At 32.6% G+C, this 24,749-nt stretch overlaps 2 protein-coding genes across 2 annotated transcripts in view; one reads left to right on the plus strand and one right to left on the minus strand.

Moving 5' to 3' along the window:
• Nucleotides 1-420: 420 nt before the first annotated feature.
• On the minus strand, nt 421-5,248 carry LOC124364968. Its single transcript, XM_046820821.1, has 2 exons — nt 4,980-5,248; nt 421-722 (listed from the first exon to the last, which is right to left on the minus strand). The coding sequence occupies exons 1-2, from the start codon at nt 5,014-5,016 to the stop codon at nt 436-438; spliced, it is 324 nt and encodes a 107-aa protein (XP_046676777.1). The 5' UTR covers nt 5,017-5,248; the 3' UTR covers nt 421-435.
• The window catches only part of LOC124364967 (intraflagellar transport protein 81 homolog), a 29,237-nt gene continuing 5,604 nt past the window's right edge, over nt 1,117-24,749 (plus strand). The window contains exons 1-9 of the mRNA XM_046820820.1: nt 1,117-1,300; nt 2,831-2,967; nt 9,986-10,166; nt 12,074-12,229; nt 12,834-13,029; nt 13,906-14,069; nt 15,619-15,804; nt 18,795-19,004; nt 20,556-20,673. Of these exons, the coding sequence (XP_046676776.1) occupies nt 1,193-1,300; nt 2,831-2,967; nt 9,986-10,166; nt 12,074-12,229; nt 12,834-13,029; nt 13,906-14,069; nt 15,619-15,804; nt 18,795-19,004; nt 20,556-20,673 (1,456 nt within the window). The 5' untranslated portion in view covers nt 1,117-1,192. The remainder of the gene's footprint in view (nt 1,301-2,830; nt 2,968-9,985; nt 10,167-12,073; nt 12,230-12,833; nt 13,030-13,905; nt 14,070-15,618; nt 15,805-18,794; nt 19,005-20,555; nt 20,674-24,749) is intronic.

Here is a 24,749-nt window from a genome sequence, read left to right on the forward strand (position 1 = left end):
CGCACTATAGGGCGTTCTTCATAAAACCTTCTGCACAGATTACTTTATAAAAATCTAATAAAGCAGGTATGTATAAGGATTTACAGACAATTTCCACCTAAATACATTCCGAATAGGTTTTGTAGAAGCAACCCTCTTGGTTATCAAACTTTTAACCGCATGGGACACAGCAGAAGGCAGGTGAGGCAAAAAGGTTTTCGACCCTCTTACTCTATACACGCGCCCTACCACCCCTCACTCAATGGCGAGATAGACTACTAAAGAATAGGACTAGCCTACCTGCTACAAGGGAAAATATGACGACGCGACGTTTAAACTTAATGAAAACTGTTTTCTAATATTTGTCAATTCAGCATTGGATGGAAGCGTAAAATATTAATTACACAATTAATATTACCAATACTTAAACGTTTACGTTTCACAAGTTTACGCTAATCAACTTTTCTTATTTAAAATTTGAAGATCGTCAGAATCATTGGTTATCTTAAATCTACTTTCGGAGGAAGAGTGAAACAGTTTGTTATGACCAACTATTAGATATACAGCGAAAAGGTGAGAGCACTTACCTATTGTTTTGAGAAAGTCAAAATCCTCCAAGACCAGATCCTTCTCGCAGTCAGACGAATCTGAGGCTGTCGAAGAATCTACCGATGGAGGTGGCTCCTTGGGAAGACTCTCTTGGCGTGTGCACCTTACGACTTTTGATGATGCCATTAGATTTCCTCCAAAAAAAGTTCGAGAAAGTTAAAAACCACAATAAATAAAACTTTTTAGGCACGGACTTGTAAAGGTAACAATCAAAGGGTGAGTAAATATTTATAACAAAACAATATTCTACCCTTGTATGTCATCATAACATCGTCGAAAAGCTAATTTTATAATATAAACAAATCTTTTCACGACAATGAGATCCGTAACCACAAAGACCGACGACCTAACTTAACACCGGTTTGAAACAAAATGCTTAGTTAGTTTCAGTTTGGTTGATAACCAGGTGTAGAAGGGGAAGGGAGACAGCTGCTGTTGATACTCAGAGCTATCTAGCGGAAAACTGTTAAACTACGTGAACAGCTGCGTTGACACTGTTGCCATGGCAACCAAACTTGTAAACAGTTACAACGCAACATAACCTTCTCTTACAAGACTAAAGTTAGTCTGTGAATAATTAGCAATTATTACATAACCAGTTAAAATGAGTGACCAGTTAAAGTTTATTGTTAATAAACTCAATGGACCTCCATTTAATAAGAGCTATAATTTAATATCATTTGATTCTATAAGCCCTGAGGATTTATTACAGGTATGATAATATTATTTCTTGAATTCTATTAGCCTTGAGCTATAAATTTAATATTTTCATGACACTGCTATTAATAACATTGCAATATAGTTTTAAGACATCCTATGTATAGTAAAATTCAAATTCACTGAAAATCTACGATTTTAAACAGTTCAATGTCTACCTGCATCTTAATAAGGGTTGGGTAGGATAAGCAGACCCAGTTTTTTAAATCGAAATTGGCAAACTATATTACTTAATCATAACCATCGATATAACCAATCGATACTGATAAATTATTTTGAACAATTAACTTAATCTATATTAACAGCTGTAAACACTTTCAAATAATACACGTAATTATTATATATATATATATATGATTACGTGTATATATAACAATAATAATTTATTTTTATTATACATATATGTAATAATATATAATTACGTGTGTATAATTATTATAAACAATTCAGTAATTATGACATAAACCATATGAATTGTGTCTCAGAATTATTTATGAGTTTCCTATATACTCATATTTTAATTTAAAACATATGATTGCTATTTAGGGCTATAGATTCTTTTATATCAATTGATAGTCTAGGATTTGAGATATTAGGTATCGATGATTATATTCTTCGATATCAAAAAACCAGTTCCACTTGTCATACCCTACCCATAAATTTAATATTTCATGACACTGCTATTAATAACATCAGCAATTTAGTTTTAAGACATGCTATGTATAATAAAATTCAAATTAACTAAAAATCAACGATTTTAAACAGTTCAAGGTCTACCTGCATCCTTAATACTGCAGGTAGACATTTACACACATGGTATCATTTACATGTGTTAATGTGTATCATAGGTACTATTCAAAACTTACTAGCGATGATATTTTATTATGAAACATAATGTTGACTTGTGAAAACCAGCAGATGAACACGTATTCCCTAAATACAATAGTAAATACAACTAAAGCTAATCATTGAGTTAGATATGAGTATAGACAACAAAATGTGTTCTTATAAGTATAGAACTGCAATTAAATACAATCAATAAAATAACTAATATCTACCTAGTTTGTTTGAGTACACAACTGATGTGACTAACGAAGGGTTCTATTGACAAAGTTCTATAGGGATGTTTGACAAAGGGACTTCTAAAACCAAGTGTTCACAATTTTGTGTTATGAAATCCTATATTTCTTAAAAGAGCCATCAAAATTCTAAGGCAAGGCCTATTTTTAGTTATGTACTGTATTGATTTTATGGGTTGAAAATAGCAATTCAAAGTTATTGGTGAAGTATTTGATTCAAAATAAATTATTACTTGCAAAATAGAATAAAATAGCCATATTTCATTCAGTAATTGAAAGTGGTAATAATTTTTATAATGATTTTTATTACTCTTAATTAGTAATATGTAAGTATTATTATCAAAAATAATAATGATGTTTATAATGATTTTTATTACTCTTAATTAGTAATATGTAAGTATTATTATCAAAAATAATAATTAAAAACCAATTTTGTGTTTTTTCAGGTACTAACAGATGTGTTGGGAGAAGTTGATGTAGCCAACAAAGTGGATGTACGGACAGAAGAACCGGAGCAGACCACAGTCCGTCTCCTCACAATGTTACGAGTACTCAAGTACAAGCCTTCCAGTGAAACAAATGTGTCAGTAAGATTTTTTAGTTTTTATGGTTTTGTCAGAAATATTACTGCTTTAGGAATATGTCCTCCTTAGTTACATTCAGACTGATCCTATAGACAAATATTGTATTAACTAAATTTTAAAACGTGCTTCAAAATTTAAAATATACACTTTATAAAATAATTACAAAAAAAAAAACCATCCAACCAATGAGCATTATTATTTTTATGTAAACACATATATAAGAACTCATGGTAACTTGTAAATGGAGTTAAGTGTGCTGAACAAAATATCTAAACCTACTAAGTTATCTGGTGTAACCATGAAATACAAATGTCAATTTTCCATGCATTTTCATTAGTATTATGTTTAAGAAGGTTTAATACAATAGACATTATTGAATAGTATTTCTTCAAATTATCCTTTTTGTGACTATTACATATTTATAGAAATCATTATATATCTTCACTTATAATTGTGTATTTTCAAATTCAACTTTTTTTCTTCTAATGTTTCAAACAACAAAATTTTCATAAGTATGGTATATTAAGTATTTTAGCTTTAAAATGTGACTCAATTTGTTCTCAGAATAAATTTCAACTGTGCATAAAGCAGTAAGACAATAATTAAATCTTAGACGTAAGGTGAAATGTGTCATAACACAAAGGTTTTTAAGTTAAATATAAGCAATACATTTGATACAAAACTCTATTTCTATATCGTCACTAAATAAATTATTACCTCACTTTTGTCTAACGCTTTTTGTTGTAGATCAGTAACATTTCAGTTTGATAAATCAATCCGTTTTATCTTGGATAGGTTAAAGTGGGCATTGTTATCGTTTAAGGTTATCAAGTATAAGTTTAATCACATTCTCAAGGTTGAATTAGTAATGTGGTACATTTAAATCTATTGTTAGTTTTACGATAAGTTTTTATGATGACAATAATTATTAGATCTATAAGTTAAATATTATTGTTCAATATCTCTAAAATGAAATTACAGACAAATAGAAACAAAATTACACCTCAGCATTTTTTGGGAGGTTTTAAAATATTTTAAGAAAGAACAGAAATGAGCATAGGTTATTTGTAAAAATGAGAGTTGTTATTAAATGTTTTACTTTATTGTGTTACTAACGATGCTTTGATTAGGTACTTTATTCAGGTACTAACAATGCTTTAATTAGGTATTAGTTAATTGAAATTTCTATAAATGCATTTCAGATGCATATGGGAGGAGGGTATTCTTTACAAACATGTTTATCTATTTTTTCTTCATAAACCTATTTGTGTTTTTAAAACATTTAAAATTTTAAGAGTTCTAAATACTTATATATAGTTGTGTTGGTAAAAACGAATTATCTTATGACTCTTCTTCATTTATATACTACAAAAGTATTTTAACCCGATTCTATTAATGGTTTCTTTTAAAAGCTTTCTAGATCTGTTCACCGGATGGGTTTTTTTTAAGTTTTAAGAGCGTAACGTTTTAAGTAAATAAATATACACTGACTACATGGGATATTAATAAAGCTGAGTTGTTGAGGCTTTTATGGTTATTAACATTTCCATAATTTAATATGGTAATGTATTGTGTAATTTTATCCAATATATAATTTGTATTCTTGTCATGAAATTACTATAACGTTTCTTGGCCTTTGAACTTGTAAGTTACTTTATATTAATATTAAAAAAAATAAATAATTATTAATGTTGGATTAGTGACACAGTGATGAAACTGAGAGATGATTGCCAGTGGTTTGGTAAGTTTGAATATCAATTGGAAAATTCCTACTCATAAGCAATTTTTAGGAATTATGAAATTATATAAACTACTTTGTATGTACGAATTATTATAATTATATGTAATTTGATTTTGTTTCTATACACTGGAACAGTATAATTTGACGTGTTCGTAAGATACTACTGAGTCAACAAAGTATTTGAGGCCTAAGAGTCACAGATCAAATTTCACTGGAATTCAAAATAGGTTCAAGTAGTATTTATGGAGAAGATATTTTCAAGTGGCTTACCAGAGGTATCCAGGATGGTTTTGAGGAGACCGAACATTTTGAAGTGCGTGAGAGAGAGGACAGATGAACACTGTCAAGCAAGAGAGAGAGGGTAGATCATCGTCAGTCAAGCCTGCTTAAAATACATCTACAACAGAGGTGGGCGACTGTCAGAAGACTCAGGCAGTCGTAAACAACATCGCTGTTCAACCGGACTCACAGTCCATTCACAAAACTGTGTCAAAGCCTTGAAGACACGTCACCATGTCGTTTTCCACTATTTCTTGTGGATTTTACTATCAAGAAAGTATTCAATCACAAATCCATTATGGTTGACCAACAATAATCGCTACCAGATAAGGAACAAGTTGGTTGTCCTACTGTCAATGTCAATTTTTCATATTCACATGAAGCTGGAAACAATGTCAAGATATTGAAATGTAATCTAGTTACCATTAAGGAGAATATATTGTATTATAACAGTTTTTATGTGCAAGTAAGACGTTTTTAATTGTGGCGTTATAACATAAAAACATTACAAAACATAAGAAAGAGCTAATTGTAAAGGATGAAATGTTTTGCTCACCTAGTCTTATTATTGTGCAATAATTAAATAAATAAACTCACATACTTTAAATGAAGTTTTCAACTCACCAGTGTAGACTAAAATAAACGATTTCAACATTATAAAAAGTGTTGATTTTACCACAAAACTTTACGTAAATTCTTAAATATACAATCACAAGGTAAAAGTTTACAAACAAATGCAGTTACCCGTGAGAATAAGTGTTACATCAACTTTGTTTTGTAATATTTCAGTCCAGCAAAATACACACACAAGATAAGTAATGGTTATCAACACTTAAGAGTTTCAATCTGACAAGATAAATACTGTAATGTAGACATTTTTTCTCAGAAACAACTTTTACTTATTCAGGCAATTCTGTGACATGTCTAAATGACTGATCTTTTCCAATAAGTACTTGGAAATTTTAGAACATTAAACTCTTAAAGTTGCACTCGAGGCTTTAAATATTCAGTAACTGTATGGGATATGATGGATAGTTTAGCTCTGTTGTTGGGACACTGCTTTTATGTGAAATTAAATTGTCCTATACATAAAATGAATAACATTTTTGCCAATTTTGATTTGTATAAGTACAATTAATAATTTTGAAAAACTTTTATAAAGCTATGTTTTATAAATATAACTAATACTTAAAAGTGTTAAGTAGTCATATCACTGCTTGATAAAATAGTTACCTTAAGTTAATAATTAATTAATTAAATCAAAAGGACACTAAAATGAATATGATGTTTGGTTTTCAGCAAGCGGATTACAACTAAAAAAAACCATGTTTACAACTATGCCTAATAACACTAAAATTTTTGAAAACATATATGACCCTGCATTGTTCTATGGAATATTCCTGGTTATTTTGACAGCGCACTGAAATGAAAAGAACTTATGACATAATCTGCTGCTAAAATAAGCTCAGCCTACTTAAGATCCTTTGTCAAAAGTCAGTTTTGAGATAAAATTGGTAATTTTTAATAATTATAAAAGATGCATTTTTCAAAGCAATTTAAGAGAGCCTGGATGGAAAGTAAACCAAAAGATGTACAACATGCTTTTGGCAAGGTCAAGAATAAAATACATCCAACGGTGGCCAGATCCTGCGCTTGAGGGAAACACTGCCAGTTGAGATTCCGGCTTCTACGATGCAGGTAAAACCGACCGCCAAAACCTGGGTGTTGAAGTTAGAACTGTGTAATGGGCATGGAGGATCATGGAGCTAGCCAGACCTGCGTGTAAGGGAAGCGTACTAAAGAACCTGGACCTTAACAGGTGTCTACACATCTCAGTTATGGATTGGTCTTTTGGGGAAACTTAGTAGACTGTGATGAAAGTATCAAAAAGAATATAATTAAAATAATGTTACAGCTGAGATAAAAACAATATTGTCAATTTTATTATCATGACATTAGCCTCCTCATGTATATTTATGAAATTCTCTGTCCATACAAATTAAATCATGCAAAATGTTATAAAGGCTAAATTGAAAGTAATGACTAGAGCAGCTCATATCAAAAGAATCCGATAATATTTGAGGTAGTGTTGCCACATCGCTCCTGATCACCAGCTGTTTCCTCTAATACGCGGATGTGGCTATTGCTTAATATACACATTGTTTTATATGTATATGTATGATAACAGCTGGTGATATTTGTTTACTGCAATATGTGTTGAGATGGATTAGTAATTTTTCACACATGTAAACTGGCAACAGTGTTGGGCATGGTTTGTAGATTGGGAATTCAGATGCAGCAACCACCATCAAACTATTTTGTGCCGGCTGCTTTAGCTTAGATATTGAATCTGCTATACCCATTACACCAGTTAGCTTTACATTATTCAGCTATGAACTTTATAACAATCTCCTATAAAATCTATAAATTCTATAATCCAATCCAAATTTTCTCTAAGGTACTTTCCTCTTGCCTAGTTTTACTCTGTTGATAAGATTCTTATCAGTAAGTTTTATGCTAATATAACATAAATATTTTACTGTGAGTATTGGAAATACTTATTGTTTATCTTATGAACAAACACAATATGATGAAATAAAATTAATTAATGAAAATAATTGGTTTAATAAATCATGTTGTTTTGTAGTATAACTCATCATATATTTACTGGGTGAATAGACTTTGACACTAGTATAGAATACCTAATGGTATTTCTGAATGAGACTGAAATATTCATAAGTTTCCATGTAAAACTAAAACTGTAGGTTGTGTTAATTTTTGTTCTATTCCCAGAATACTTTTAGTCAACGCCCTTTAAATTGCTTTCTTGAAACAAGACAAATTTAACAAACATTTTGGTCATCCCATGAACAATTGTAGTAGTTTTGGAGCTGTAGTAAGGCCCACAGAAAAAATTATTAAAATATTTTAAATATTTACAGTTTATGTAAGAAAGACAACAGAAACAAAAAAAAATTTAATGAAAATTTAATTTCCTTAAGAAGTAGGTATTGTATTTTAAAAACCTGTAATTTTCTTTAATTATAATTTAATGAAAAAGTTATTTCTTTAATTCATAAATCATTAAAACATACTATTTCTGAAATCTCAATTCTTATAAAAAAATCATATTCTCATCTTCAGCCATTTTGCCTCGGACCTGATTATAAAATTTCCCAAATGCCTATAAATCGTCATAGAGTGATTAAAGCTTTTGAAAGTTATTTTCGCCAACTGGTAAGTTATCTTAAAGAGGTTTGGCTCTGATACTAAAAACATTTAACCCGACAAAAAACCGCTTGCACCACCTGATTGATCCTGAAGCTACTTGAAGAATCAGACTTTAAGGATCATTTTTAGGGATCAGTCTTCATATTAATTAAAATTTTGTCAGTTAAGGAACCACGAGTCGATTTGCACTGTATAAGCGCACAACGTGGCTTCTCTTGAACCGATAGAGGAATTTTCTGTAAGAAAGAAATAGATCATCTAATTTTGGCGGAAGTCGAAATGGAGGGTATCAAAAGGATTAAAAATATGAAATGACAATTTTATCTCAGATAATATTTTACCTAGCTTGATACACTTAAAACTGACTGTCAGACATATAAATAATAGTTATGTCATAGTCAACCAAGTACATAAAGAAACTGAAAGTCATCAGTTTAAGGGTCCTTATAGAGTTAGAAAGTCACCACTTTAAGGGACCTTAAATAGTTAGTTGAAGTTGATTTAACATTTATTTATTTTTATGATGGTTGGTTTTAACCCTTTGAGTGCCAAGTATTTTTTGAGTGGGTATACTGAAAAGTGCCAGGTATTTTTCTAGTGGGTGTACCTAAAAGTGCCAGCCCTTTTTCAGGCATTTTGCAAGGTGTTAGTAAAAAATTCACAGTTTGATTATTTAATAAGCTATCAACATGATTCTTTTTTATTTTTCTCTGAAAACTCTGTTTAATTAACATAAAATAAACAAAGTTACCATAACACTAAATTTAGGAATACCAAAAATGGACTTACCAAAAAAATTAAAAAATATTTTTTTAATTTCATTTTTTCAACCAAATTATTATGACCAAAAAAATTCATATCCTTTTCTTAGTCCATATCACTGGAAAGTGTATGCAATTGTCTGTAAATCTTGAAAAAATTTATATTATTATCTTCAATAATGAGTAAGTTATACAACTTTTAAGAAACTATTGTCACATTGTTTCTGGTAGCTATGGCAACCAAAAATGTTTATATGTGAGTTTCATAATTTAAAGTTTGATCGGAAGTGTACTATAACAATTTATTTTGAAAAGAAGGATTCTTCACAAACATTTCAATATGATATTATTTAAAAAAAAATTATTAGGTTACAATTTTTAGTGACTTTTTCCCGAACGTCCGGTAAAATCGGATGTCGGCACTTTTCGGCCAACTTTTGTCGTCCGGTAAAATCGGACGTTGGCACTCAAAGAGTTAAGTGTGTCAGGTTAAAAAATATGATGAGAAAAAAATTATAATTTAATATTTTTAACCCTTTTGATACTCTCCTATTTTAACCACTACTAAAACTAGCGTTGGTTATCGATCACTTTCTTTCATACGGGTAAATTCTCTATCGGTTTCAAGAAAAAATTAGGTTGTGTGCTTATACAGTGCCAATTGACTCTCGGATCCCAGACTATAATGTTGAAATTAAGATCTTTGTAAATATGTCCTAATCTTCCGTTGTTTGAAAGGGATGGTATTCGGAATCGGAAACCGATCTTTAGTTGCCTGCTTACATCATTTATAGCCCAATATATACGGTTTTTCATTTTCAATGTGGTATATGTTTATGACAGGAGCAAAGCCCCAACTTTATATGAGTTTAACTGACTAATGATTTAATAATAAAGCCAAAACAGAAATCTCCATGGTTTGGACACTACATGGAACTGAAAGTCTCCTTTATTTTGGATTGGCAACTGGTCTATTAATTTATCGTTTTTGTTTTTTCAATATAGAGGGCAGTTTCGTCAAGGTTTGGTCCAGGGGGAGAAAGGTGTCATTCATCCCATTCTAGAATGGCTGCTCAGGAACTTGGATGATCTTAAGAAGAGGGCTTACCTCGCCAAATACCTCGTGAAGATAGAGATACCTCCAGAGATACTGGGGGATGTTGACATTGCTGGCCTGATGGAGCAGGTTCAATTAAATTATATTGTTAATTATGTTATAAAAGCTGTTTCATCTGTAGGTTGTGAGGGTATTAGAAATTTATTTACTCCAAGAAGTGGAGGTATTTTAGAATATTAAAGTGAACAAATTGAGCCAATAAAACATTATTCTTAGCCAATTCAATTTTAAGTTATAGGAAATTGGTTTTTTAACACTATCCATTCTTTTATTTTATTAGTGTTTACTGTAACATAATTGTTACATGAATTGCATTGGAAACAAAATGCAGAGAAATATTAAAAGTATACTGTAATAAGTTTTACCACAAGGATAAATACAATTTAGTGTTTAATTTTGTAACTTTGTGATTAAGTCATATGAAAGGATAATGTGAGTGAGGACATTTGTTATTGGTATGTGATAGAATAACAGGAACATAACAGATTGAGATTTGCTATCTGCTCTTTTCTTCAGGTGTCAATTAAATCATAGTAAACCTTTTAAAAAAGTAAAAAAACCAAACCCTTGGTGATGAACACTCTCCAAATTCAAATTTTGAGTTTCTATTGTTGAAACACAAAACAATGAAAGATATCCGTAGTTCTGTCATCCTTCCAAATCATTCATAATCAATTCAACTTTAAAGAAAAACTATTTTAATTCTATGAAACTACCATAAATATTAAATATTTTACAATTCACTACTAAAAGTATAGCTACTTTACTAAGAATAACAGTTTTTTTTTTTATTCTTGAATATAAGTGATGATTAAAACAACTGTGTATTAAAGTGCTGTTATTTTAAATGTAAACTTAGTATCAAATTTAATTTTTAAAGTAACTCCCTAACAAAATTTTCTTTTACTATGTTAAGTAGATGAGCTTTGCGAACTTTATCACTTGAGAGGCTTGAAAAATTAATTTCTGTCTCTGTCTGTCCACACGATATCTCAAAAAGAAACTGATCTAAAGACTTTGCATGAGACTTCATTTATTTGTAGAAAACATTGAGTTGTCCTCCTCTGTAGACTAGTGGATACAGTCACTGCTTTCTAACTGACAGAGCACAGGTTCAAATCCCGGGGAGGTTCTATCATACAGGAAAAACAGCCAAAGTGACCCAGACAAGCCAACATAGCCAAGAGTTGAGGCTTAAAAGAGATAAAAAAAAAAACATTGAGTTCAATGATGGTGCATGTTACTCCATAGGTTATGGGTTAGAATTAGTAAACATTTTTACATTGATATTAGAAGTAACCAAGATGACAACAAGAAAATAGCAGATTACATAAGTTTGTAAACATACTGAGTACCGTACAATAATTTGACACATTAATTTGTGATATTTTTATTCATAAAGTAAAAAGAAATAATAATAGAGTGGAAAGTCAGACTTAAAATTCAGTGATAAGATTTTATATCAGCATATTCTTGCATTGTAGTACCCTCTCTAGCTCTCTGAACATTTTATTGTTTGAACACTGCTATGAAACTTAACTTTAATGAACAAAAATGTTAATGTATCATGAAAATATTTCATCACTGTAGACTTTAAATTTTGTATGAAACTTAATTTATTCATAGATAAGAATAAATTCTATGATGGTGCTTTCCAACTGTGGAATCTGTCTGAGCTTCATTAAAGTCTGTCTGTCACTCAGTATACTGACATAATTTTCTTTTGTCTGTTGGGAAAAGTCATAATTTCTTTTCTGTGTCATCTCTTTCCTGTCCCCACTACATCTCAAGAATGAAATGAGCTATAGATTTCAAATTTCACAGGCAACTATTTGTTGAACATCTAAAAACCACAATTTTCTGTGTATTCAATATACACAAGGTAAACATAGTATTCAATGTACACAAGTATTAATATATTGTATTCAAGGTTGAGGGAACTGTAGAAGTAGATTGACACTGTTGGGTTGTTGCAGTATGACAGACTGATTGAGGACTTTAAGGCCACGCACAAAGAGAGCGAGCGTATCAAGCTGAGTGGGAGCTCTACTGCGGAACTACGAGCGGACATCGAGGCCATGGAAAAGGAACACAACATCGTGCTCAAGAAAATAGAACGGCTCCAGAGGAAGGTGACGAGTCTAAAACTTAAATTTTTAACATTATTATAAGTTTCATGATCATAATAAACTTATTTTTACTAAACAAATAAATAGTTAAGTTCTGGTCAAAGTAGAAAACCTCTTAATTCGTGGCTCACTTAGTTAAAGAGTGTAATTGTGATTAACGGATGAACCAGTTTGGACCTCTGGTTGTCTGACAGAAGGTGGAGAATAGAGTGGTGATTGTAGAAGACTGTTGGGAACTTTGGTTGGGGAAAACAGAACAGTCCAGAAGGTGGAAGGAGTCAGGACATGCATCAACTACAGTATAAATATGAGAGGGGATGCTTGAATCCTGCAACAAGCTGAGAGTGGAGAGAGAAAGACAGAAGGATCTAACCAATCAGAAGGTTGAAGAAAGTGTGGCAGTTCAGCAGTTGCAGCAGATGACCACCAGACTAAACTTCTTTTGTCTGATAGGTAGAGAATGTGGAGAACAAAGAGGTGATGCTTGAAGCCTGCAAAGAGCTGAGAGTGGAGAGAGAAAGACAGAAGGATATAGCCAATCAGAAGGTTGAGGAAAGTGTGGCAGTTCAGCAGATGACCACCAGACTGAACTCTTTTTGTCTGATAGGTAGAGAATGTGGAGAACAGAGAGGTGATGCTTGAAGCCTGCAAAGAGCTGAGAGTGGAGAGAGAAAGACAGAAGGATCTAGCCAGTCAGAAGGTTGAGGAAAGTGTGGCAGTTCAGCAGTTGCAGCAGAAGGCTACTAGATTGAGTCAACAGCTGAGGGAATTACGACAGAGTTCTCTGGGGGCCACACCTCAAGGTAAGATACAGAATTAATTTAAGAATTTTATGGACCATTCACACTGGCCCAATGTTAGTGACAATATCTCGAGGTTTCACTTCTTCAAATTATTTCCTCCTCACTCTGTAAATTCTTAGGTACTCATCTAAAAATACATTAAAAAACATTACACTTTTACGGACCACATTACTTGCAAAACCAAAATGCATTGTTCACCAGCAGGCATTGTGCTCATACTAAAGAGTCACTTAAAGGTGGGGCTACACACAGACCATGCTAGGGCCTCTGCCTCAGTGGAAGCAATAACCACTGAGTATATTTTTTAAATTGAAACAAGTCCTACTGACATGAATGGTTTATGATTATATGGAGTAAAAGACTTGTTTTTAGACTGTATTAATTCATTAGATAATCCAATACTTTGTTTATACAGTACTATTCACATTCACAGAAATACATATGCCTATGCATATGCTTCAATAATTGTATGAACCGAAATTAACCCAAGCATGGTTTGGAGTGGTACTACCACAGTAGATGATTACCACAGTTTTGACTCAGTGTGAAGAGCCTTAGGGTAAAATAGCATTTCATAAATTTGTATATATCTTCAATTCTTTTTAATAATATTTTAGTTATTGATTAGATAAATTATGAGTGAAATATAATAATAGGAATAATTGGCTTGGAGGGTTCAGTTAAATCATAGATAAAAACCTGTAAAGATTTTCTCTGGGAACTTCTTTTGAGTAATTATGTAAATTGGCCAAGAAATGTTTTATTTTATATATTCCAAAACCATTTTTATACCAAAATAAGTATAAAATAAACCATGTAACATCTTATACTTATGGGATTTTGACTGCAAATAATCCAGAAAATATCACTGTACAGGTTTGCTACAAAGGCTGGAAGAAGAGACCAAGATGACATCCTACATAGTAACTCAAAAGCTGCCACGAGAGATAGAGCAACGACAGAAGGAAGTTGATATCCTGTCCATGGTGGCCACGGAACCAACACTTACCAGGAGTAACTTGGATCTGCTGCAAGCAAAGGTAGAGCTCACGATCACTCATGGTGGGTGGATTGATTACAATCACTACTAGATGAGAATTTCAGATTGTCATTAGTTTTAGTCTACTCATATATTCAAGATTTCTAGATCTGTGCAGTCTCACAGTAGCAAGTGACAACATTACTTGTTAATGTATTATGTCTACAAGGTCCAACAATAAAGTAATGAGACTGATTTTCTTTGCAAAATGTGGCAACCCTGCAGGCTTGCATAGGTACAATATCTTTAACCTTGATCTATAAGCTGCTTCTAGTCCAAGCGGCACATCGATGCAACTGCTCAGTTTTGAGGTGTGCTGTAATAAGTTAACACGTTTGTGTCTCTCGTCACGGAAATGGAACCGCATAATATTGCACAATGGTATACCATTTCTCTTTGCGTTACATTGGGTGAAAACTCAACAAAAACTTACGGTAAGCTTCAGAAGGCTTTTTTGGAGAGGAGTTTATGTCAAGAGCTCAAGTTTTTCGTTGGCAAAAAATGTTTAGTGAGGCAGAACGAATTTTGAAGATGAAGACTGCAGTGGACAACCATCAACCTTACGGACGAATGTCAACTTGACCAGGGAGCGTGAACTCGTACGATCTGATCGAAGATTGTCCGTGAAAATGATAACAGAAGAACTGAACATCAATTGATAAACGATTCGTCTAGTAATAGCTTTGTAAAAGAGTTCTTCCGTATCCGTGCCAAAATTTCGGATCATTGTACTCTGCATCACGATAATCCCATACTACTCTGTAAGTTCAGCAATTTTTAACTTCAAAACAAATTTCAGTACTACCACAGCCACCTTATTCACCAGATATTGCTCCGTGCGACTTTTTTCTATTTCAAGAGTCAAAACGGTGGTGAAGTGACACCATTTTCAAACATCACAAGATGTTCAAAAAGCTGTGACGAGGGTCTTGGAGGATATTACAGAAGATGAGTTCCAGAAATGTTACCATCAATTGCAGAAGTGCTGGAAAAAGTGTGTGCAATCAGGTGGAACTACTTTGAAGGAGACAACACTAAACTTGACTATAACGATAAGCACAATTTTTTTTCACATCAGTCTCATTACTTTATTGTCGCACCTCGTAATAGCTCTCTTACCAAAACTGCACAGTGTTGATACAATATTACTCAGAGATAGAATAGAGGAGTAATTAGTGGAGTTGTTCTTCAGAGAACCAAATTTATTGTGTCCACATCCCAAAATAATATTATTTTATAAGCGAGATAACCTTTTACTTTGAGAAGAAATAATGTGCAGCGAAACAAAGCAATAGAAGATGGAAGCACACTTGTAGTTATCATAACAATTAGTGTGTCACACATACACAATTTACTATTCTTTCATAATTCTTAGAATGAATTTCTACACAGTACACTACATTTTAGGTTACACAAAATTGTTTTCATTTCTTTTCCTGGACACATTTTTAAATAAACATAGTTCCATTAATTATTATTCTTGCAAGAAGTGTCTTTGATGTTTTGTCTATAAATGCAAACATTTAAAATATTGACTGTTTTTTTAACAGATTCAGGTGCTGACGAGTGAAGTGAACGAGCTGGTAGAGAAGCACTTGGCCACCAGTAACCCAGCAGAGGATAAGCTCGCTCCCTTCCGCCAGCAGGCAGCCATCATTGCTCGCAAGAAAGACTCCATCGCAGAGCAATTCTCTGAGCTCAAGGCTCAGCACAATAAGTTGCTCGAGGAGATCAATGTGAGTCTGGGATGATCATCATTGCATATTATTTCTATTGGCAGAATGACCCAATGAGCCAAAACAGATGATTGAGTGATGTGTGAGTGAGAGAGAGAGAGAGAGAGTGAGGGTAATAAGGGCTACAAGATAAGCGAGGGAGTCGTTCAAGTTTAGTGAACTGGTACGGGTCGGCAAGAGAGTTGGATAGTGACCAGTTGCTATGCCAGCTTCCTTTCGATATGTCAGTAAGTGGAAAATTAAATAAATTCTTTTAGAATTATTGTTAATTTTGGTATTAAATTGTAGTGATCATTTGCACATTTAAAAATAATGTGTGAATAGGTCTTTCAATACGTCAGCCGAGGGAATTCAACAGGATGCGCTATGGAGTTTATTTAATATTATTAATGTTTGGGTAAGGAGATATAAGTTATAAGTAAGGGGTTTTAGAGTTCTGTTGTTATTGATTTTTTAAATTAATTAAACATAAGAAATGGCTGGCTGTTCCTTCACCAAGATCTACCTCTGGATACTGATGCTCAGCTGGGATTGTCTTGTGCTACATCATGTCATCATTATTTTATATCCTGCGGGTCCGCAGAAAGCTATAGGTTTTCCCACACTTCCAGTACAAAAATATCCAAATCGTCAAATGATTTTATCTGCTTTAATTCAAGCAACACATTTTGTTAAAACAAAGTACTTTAAAAATGGTTTCATTTTAAAAACATTTTGAAGGTCAAATGTAGAGAAAATCATAAATTTATCAGGATTATTGAAGAAGAAACTAATCTTTAAAATATAGTATTTTATTGAAAATTTAATTACTTTGTTGATTTTATGTATTTAGTACAAACTTTTTGTTTCTCTTTAAAGAAAGATCTTTGATTTCTAGTTTCTCATATGTAGATGTTAAACCACTACAGAAACATGTTAGTACCTCCTACCATGTATAATAAATACTATGAGGGTGAAAATCACAACTAGAATTTGAAATGGAGACATGCTGAAGATAAGTTCTGCGATTGTGGAACAGGCAACCAAATGATGAATCACATTGTAAATGATGTGTGACCCCTTTCTGGAGGAGTCACAGACCTAAACTTAGCCAGTCAGGACTAATCCTAAACTTAACACTAGTATTTTAATTTCATTTATAAATACACTTTTATGTTATGTAGCTGATTTTATGTTAAAAGATATGTGATAAAATTTCAACTGGTAAGGAAAAAGTGTTTTGTCAATGTCCCTGAAAGTTGTCACTCACTCACTTTACTTTGAGGTAATACACTTCATTTATCTCTCAATTAATTTCCTTTACCAAAAAGTTCCTTTTCTGCTTTGTATGCTTGATAGAAGTAACCAGATCAGTTCTGATGATGCCTTGACCGGCGAAAGCGCTTTTAAAATAAATTAAAATTGTGGAAGAAATAAAAATGTCTTTTATATTTAAACATTCTTTGTTGTCAAAAAACATATATATGATCATATTTCGCAGTTTGTAAATTAGTTGTAACACATTATGTTACATTACATCATATTATGACAATAATGAAGTGGTGTAGATAACTAATATTTGCTTCAGGGATGGGCGTGTTCAGAAACATATTTTTGATCATTTTTAATAGTTTTCTTTACTTTTGTTGTTAAGCTATAAGATCAGACCAAAACATAAATACAATTCTTGACAAATGGTATTTTCAGAGTTTTTAACAATGGAATTCATGTTTAGCCTAGTTTGTTTGATTATAATTTATAGTGTTACGGGAAGTGGGGTCCAGACTCCCTATCATCCTTATCTTTTACTAAAAGTATCCAGATCATCAGGAAGATATAGAAAGCAAGAGAAGGAAAGTTGTAACATCCAAGTACAGTACTGTTTTTCAATAGTTAACTTGGATCCTTATGGTTTATCATTCATAAGGATTCGTAATAAAATGGTTAGTATGTGAAATAAGTTTATTTTTTATATCCAAATAACTGAAAATATTTAACTGTCTGAATACATAAGTTATCTTCCAAATTGTATTTATAATGATTAAAGCAATTATTCCTAATGATTCTTCAGGCAGTAATTAGTTGCTGCAGATGTGATGGATTGTCTTTGAGAGGATAGTAGGATTTAATACATTTACCATCAAAACCCAAATTTTTGAGACCTGAAGAAGAGGGTGGATTTAAATCCTCCAAACATACTGTTAAACTTTTTCTTACATATGAGGATGAGAAATATCTAAAATAATACTATTCTTTCAAATTATCCATCATCAATCACAAAGTTTAAACAAAGAAGTCTTTGAGTTAATACTTTTGGAGTAGACATAAATTATTATAAAATTCAACATTTTACTGCAACTCAAATCGCTGGAATACCTCTCTCAATTCACCGGGATGCTCACAAAAAGATTATTTTGGTTTGGCTATTTGATTAATTTTTAAAAGATAATTCAGTGTGTTGCTTCCAGTTTTGCAATCTCACATACTATAAATTCTCTTCAGTAAACAAAATAATTTTACTCAAATGTCTGATTTAGAAATTTCAGTAAATAAAAAAGAATGAAATAAAGATCCAAGGTGCTATCCTGAATCACATCCTAGTCCATAATTCACTGAAAATGTGCCTTTGTTGGTACTGCAGAGAACAAAAAGATGGTGCTATATGAGAAACTTCTATATCTGATGAAAAAAAACATTCCATCAATCTTCTCATCTAGGAATATTCATCTAGGTAGTGTATAGAGTTTAAGGTGAAATAGCAGATGTTAAAAATTTCTCATTAAACTCGCAGTTCAAATCAAAACAACCAGAACTAGTTTTGATGGTTATTTATCATTATTGAAAGTTGAATATATAAATTCAGTAAAATGTTACACTGTAAAATTTTGTGTTTGATCAACTAAACGAATCCAAAAAATAGATAGATCTTCAACAAAATTTCAACCATATAGGTTTAAAGATGTCTTGAATTTCCACAAAGGTAAGAGGTAGTGCTTGTTTTCATCTTACAGACAGTGACAGAGCAGTTGAGACTGGCAGGGGGACAACAGGGGGTGTTGAGGGGGGAGGAGTTCAAGCGCTACGTGACCAAGCTGCGGGCCCGCAGTTCCATCTATAAAAGACAGAGGGCAGAACTGGCACAACTCAAGGCAGAAGGCGGTGTCCTGGCTCGAACTCTGGATATACTCAAGGGGAAGCTTTCAGAGCTGGGGACTGGTGAGGTAATAAGATAATAAAATGAATATTAAGTTTTATTGAGGACACAGTCGATTTTACCAATCTGGAAAAAATTGTTTGATAATAAACCCATGTTTGTAATAGCCAGGAAACTCTAATTGTAGACAAATATATGGTATCTTACCTTGTCAATGGAAGACACTTTCAGCCTTCAGTGTCTTTGGTGCTGACCAGCTGGTTCGGGTCTGTGGTTGTGCGTGTGTGGTAGGCCTACCATCTGTAAAGTATTTATCATGTCTATCTCTTAATTATTATTAAATCTGTTTGTTTTATTAAATGTTTACGTGTTTTTAATTTCTGTTGACTTTCTCGATTTTATACACCTGATGATGGGACTTTTGTTCCGAATCATGTAGTGATAATTCTACTAAACAAATTTAGGAACTTTTGACTATCTAAGTACCATATATTTGCCTACGTTTGATAAAGTAGTATTTAATGGTTTTTAGATTGTATAGTTACAAAAATATATATTTTTTGTATTTAAATGTTTTGTATTGTAAGGGCAATGTCACTTGTACAATAGTTAAAATACATGAATTATTATTGATTTCATAAAGATATTACATCTTCAGAAGGGTTCATTTCTGGCTGAACCTACACTAGGTACAGGACAAACCGATGTTACTTACATATGGGCAACTCCTTATGAAGGTAGGCCTTAGCCAGAGTAACGAATGTAGACTCTGTGGAGAGGAGGAGGAGTCAGCAGAGCACATTTGGTTAGATTGTCCTGCCATCGTAGAAACTCGGAAAAGATACCTGGGAGCATATCTCCTCAGCCCCAAGGACATTAGAGAACAGGAGCCCTTAAATGTGATTGGTTTTTGCAAAAGCCTCGGACTTTGAGGGCACAAAATTAAATGCAAGGGAGGCGCAAAGGTTCTTTTAGGACTAAGCACGGGGACAAACTGTCCTTTTCCCTCAGGAAGGAAAAAAACTCCGTGGAAAACCAGGAACAGCACATCATTAACCGCAAATGTTGAGATATTTGTGTAAAATGGTTGATCGATAGCCCCTGTTTACTGCAGAGGATGATTGTTGAGTAGGTGGAGCTCCCTTAGTGTTAGAAACTCCTGAACATGAGGGAGATCTCTTCCCTGCCCACTTTTGACTGGTAGAGACTGGAACAAGGAAAACCTCTCCTTCTTCCTGTGTAGGATGACTGGGAAAATGCCCACTATCCCTCATCATAGTGGTTGCTCCGTGGGATCTCAGTAGGAGGTGTCTGTAGTGTCAGCATCATTCTGTTTATATGGGTATCTACAAAAACACCCTTAAATTTGCAGTTAACAGTACAAGTTATTTGGACGATAAATCTTCCATGTTCACAAACATTGTGAGTTTGATTTTACCAGTTCAAATAATTGTTTAGCACAGTGTGAACCTATCCACTGTATAAGTAGAAGCTAATATGAGTTGTGGAAATTTTACTGACTTTTGTCTATGGGTAAGTTTACAGAAATTCACTGTTAATTTTTTTCTATTTGTCCTATGACAAAAAGATTTCATAGAAAATAACTGTATTTTTTCAGGAAGGAGATAAACACCCACATGTAATAGATGAGAATATTGACCATGCAGACGACCTTGTAGCCGACTTGAAGGCAAAAATATCGCTCCGGAAGACGCAACTGGCTCCTCTCATCAATGGTACGTGTATGCCATGGATATAGAGCACAAGTGAAAAAAATCAGTTCTGGTCTCCTATGATCTATCATGGTGTATTTGCTCAGCCGTACAACTACCAGATTCCCATTAGAAAAGGCTATATGTAGCGTTAGTGTTAGAATCTGATCAATTTGGTACACTAAATCTTGAAAATCTACCATTTTGTAAAATCTGCAGGGTTATTGTCCAATTTACATTATTAATAGTTCTGTCTTCATTTTCTTCCTAATTTATTTATTTTACTATCAACATTGCATTAAATTATAAACATTTCCTAATAGTTAACACGTGAGAGATCACACTTATTTCCTGGGCACTAGAGGTCGTGCAAAAGCAATTTGCTCACGCTTAACTTTTTTATCTTCTTTCTATATTCGTATTTTCCTATAATATGAAATCTTCTAAAAAAAATCCTGTAACTAGTTTGATAAACTGTCTCCCAGAATATATTACTTTAAATAATCTGCATAAAAAAACTCTATAAATAAAAAGTATATTGCAAGTACAGTACAATTTGACGTAAAATTTACACTTGTTGGAGGTTGCATATGAGCAAATTGGCGGGTGGACCTTTTAAAGAATATAAATAAAAACTTGAATTACTTTGTTTTTAATTCGAAAAAAATGAAAGAAAAACATGCAAAATGCATTGTAAGTGCGTGATTTGTATTTATAAATTTAAATGTTTGTTTCAGAAAATATTGTTGATTTTGATGCAGAGGCTTGCAAATGTTTTATTATTTTGAAAACAAAGTGAGTAAAAGACTAACATATGTCAAGGTCTTGTGAAGAAATATACAGGGTGACACAAAAGTCACTGGACAGTTGGTTAAAAGAAGAAAAAAAAAACAGCAAGACGTAGTACAATAGTTTTTGTCTGTGATGTTGGTATTACTAAATGTTGGTAATTATGCCTTTTTAAGTTGGCAATATAATGCAATGAAACACACAACAATCGAACTGGTGGGTTCATCTGTGACATGTGTTTAAAGCTGTAGTCCCCGAATTATTATTTTTCTAATAGAATTTTTTTTTAAACATTAGTCATAATGTTAAAGAAAGAAGAAAGGATTTTCGCGTTAAAAAACATTTTATAAAAGTGGTGCTACTGCAGTTGTTAATGAATGGGGAATACACTTTAGATCAAAACCACCGTCTAGACAAACAGTGTACAACATACAAGATAGATTTGAACAACATGGATCTGTTATGGATGCATCAAGGTTTGGCCGCCCAACAACAGTCTCAACTGATGACAATTTATTGCAGGTATGTTTAGCTGTAACCAAAAGTCTTCGAAAATCAACCAGATGATTAGCATCTGAGCTGGATTTATCACGAAGGTCAGTGCAAAGAATTTTACACAAACAGAATTATAAATCTTACATTCCACGTTTATTACACGGGTTACTTGAAGATGATCCAGATAGACGACTTCAGTTTTGTGGATCGATGCTTAACCAACACAAACATGATCCTAACCTTTTTAATAAAATTATTTGGTCTGACGAGGCCAATTTTAAGTTAAGCGGACAAGTTAACGGACATAACTGTACTTATTGGTATACTGACAATCAAAGTCTTTTGTTAGAGCAACAGCTGAATCAACCTGGTGTGAGTGTTTCGGGGGGCAATATCATCATTTGGCGTACTTGGACCATATTTTTTTGAAGGAACAGTGACAGGAGATAAATATTTGGATATGCTTCAGAATTACGCGGTACCAGGACTCATGACGTTTGCAGAAAACTTTCAAGAACTGTATTTTCAACACGATGGTGCTCCACCACATTACGCCACTGCCGTTTGTGATTATTTAAACGAACGTTTCCAAAGAAAAGTTATTGGTCGAAAGGCAGATATTGATATGCCCCCACATTCACCAGATATCACACCAATGGATTTTTTCCTATGAGGAGTAGTCAAGGACTCTGTTTATTCTCTAAAGCCTTATACTATTGACAAACTGAAAGACTACATAAATGACGCATTCTATGATTTGGACAATCCCACACTATGGCGTAGAGTATGTAACAGTATTCCAGAAAGACTTCAAAGATGTATTAATGAAGACGGAAAACAATTTGAATATAAAAAATAATTGTAAGTATTGTTTGTAATAAAAAATAATTTCAAATAAATCTAGTCTTATTTTAACCAACTGTCCAGTGACTTTTGCGCCACCCTGTATAAGAAGAAATCAAACTCATGAGTTTTCAACCTGTTAATATTGTTAATCATAATAATATTACATAATTTGAAAAATTATGGCTGATTACTGTGGGTGCCATCTCTCACTTGTTAAGACAACTGATTTTAAAATCAAACTTCTTTTTTAAAGATTATATCCATATGTTGAGACAAATGAAAGTTGGACCACTAAAAGAAAATGGTGTACATTAACCCTTTGGATACATTCTTACCACTGATGGTGGTGCGAAAATATTCATATACAAATACAGATGTAAATAGTATTTAACCTTATATTTATACAAATAAATTGAAATTTTTACTGCTACAATAGACTTCAAATCTGTTGTTTAGTTGTGGTACACTTAGAAATAAACATACCCGTTAATCAATATAAACTGTTATATACTATACCGGTACTGATTTTGAGACGGAAAATAAAATTTAGAGTGATACCAAATGGATTGGAAAGGTTAAATCCTTTCTAGTATTTTTTATGTAAAAACCCTCAAAAATATTAAGTGTGTTTTAGAATTTGTTTTCCGTTTAAGTGTTTTAAATATTTATCGACTTAACACAAACTGCTTCTAAAAATACTTGTAATACTTAATTTTACTTTAATTGTGATGGTGGCTTACATGTTGGGGAAGTAATGTATTACTTTCGTAATTGTGCAAAATGGCTGATTTAACCATGAAAAGTTTATTTGACAAAATGTTTATGTATTGGTATTTTTTAGCATAACAATTTTAGTCCGGTTTCCAAATGATTAACAGATTTTAATAATGCAGGATGCTTAATAAAATGTCTTATTTTTGTTCCTCTAGAAACATTAAAACAAACAGTTTACTTACATAGCCCGACCAAAACTCGTGTTTTTATCTGTCATTATCATAAATTTATTTGTAATCTTTAAGTGTTGCCATTTTTGTCAGATATTCCAAATGTAATTTTTTTTAAATCAATTTGTTCTTATCTCAATCCAAAAATAAATCTTTAAAATGAGATGCAACTCAAAAATACAAGTTTTCCCAAAATCAAAAGGCCTGTACTTTGTATGAAGAATATTAATGCTGAATAATAAATACAATGAAATTTCCAGTAACAATAGGTTGAAAAAAACATTTCATACTGTTTGTATTTATTCCTTAAATTGGTAGCCGAATATTTAGAGACATGTAATAATCACTTTGAAACTCTAAAAAGATGAAATCCAACATTTAAAATGACTTTCTTCATTTGATCAGAATAATAACATTGAAAACAGAGAAGTGAATCCATCATCTGAGAGTCAGATATTGAGTTTGATGTGTCTGTCTGTGAAGCCTGTTATGCAACACTTGGTCTGACATATATGTATCCTGTTTAATAATCTGACATTTGTTGTCAATGTAGAACTGAGGCCCTTGATGTTGTCCGTACCTTATTCTATTCTTACTGAAGCCTGTTATGCAACACTTGTTCTGACATATGTGTATCCTGTTTAATAATCTGACATTTGTTGTCAATGTAGAACTGAGGCCCTTGATGTTGTCCGTACCTTATTCTATTCTTACTGAAGCCTGTTATGCAACACTTGTTCTGACATATGTGTATCTTGTTTAATAATCTGACATTTGTTGTCAATGTAGAACTGAGACCCTTGATGGTGTCTGTACCTTATTCTATTCTTACTGAAGCCTGTTATGCAACACTTGTTCTGACATATGTGTATCTTGTTTAATAATCTGACATTTGTTGTCAATGTAGAACTGAGGCCCTTGATGTTGTCTGTACCTCATTCTATTCTTACTGAAGCCTGTTATGCAACACTTGTTCTGACATATGTGTATCTTGTTTAATAATCTGACATTTGTTGTCAATGTAGA

The sequence above is a fragment of the Homalodisca vitripennis genome, chromosome 6 (genome assembly GCF_021130785.1).
Source record: "Homalodisca vitripennis isolate AUS2020 chromosome 6, UT_GWSS_2.1, whole genome shotgun sequence".
NCBI lineage: Eukaryota > Metazoa > Arthropoda > Insecta > Hemiptera > Cicadellidae > Homalodisca > Homalodisca vitripennis.

Coding starts and splice junctions, on each gene's coding strand:
- LOC124364968 (XM_046820821.1), bottom strand. CDS start 5,016: ATGTTCGGTCTCCTCAAAACCATCCTGGATACCTCTG. Junction 723..4,979: donor AACCATCCTGGATACCTCTG/GTAAGCCACTTG, acceptor CTTTTTTTGGAG/GAAATCTAATGGCATCATCA.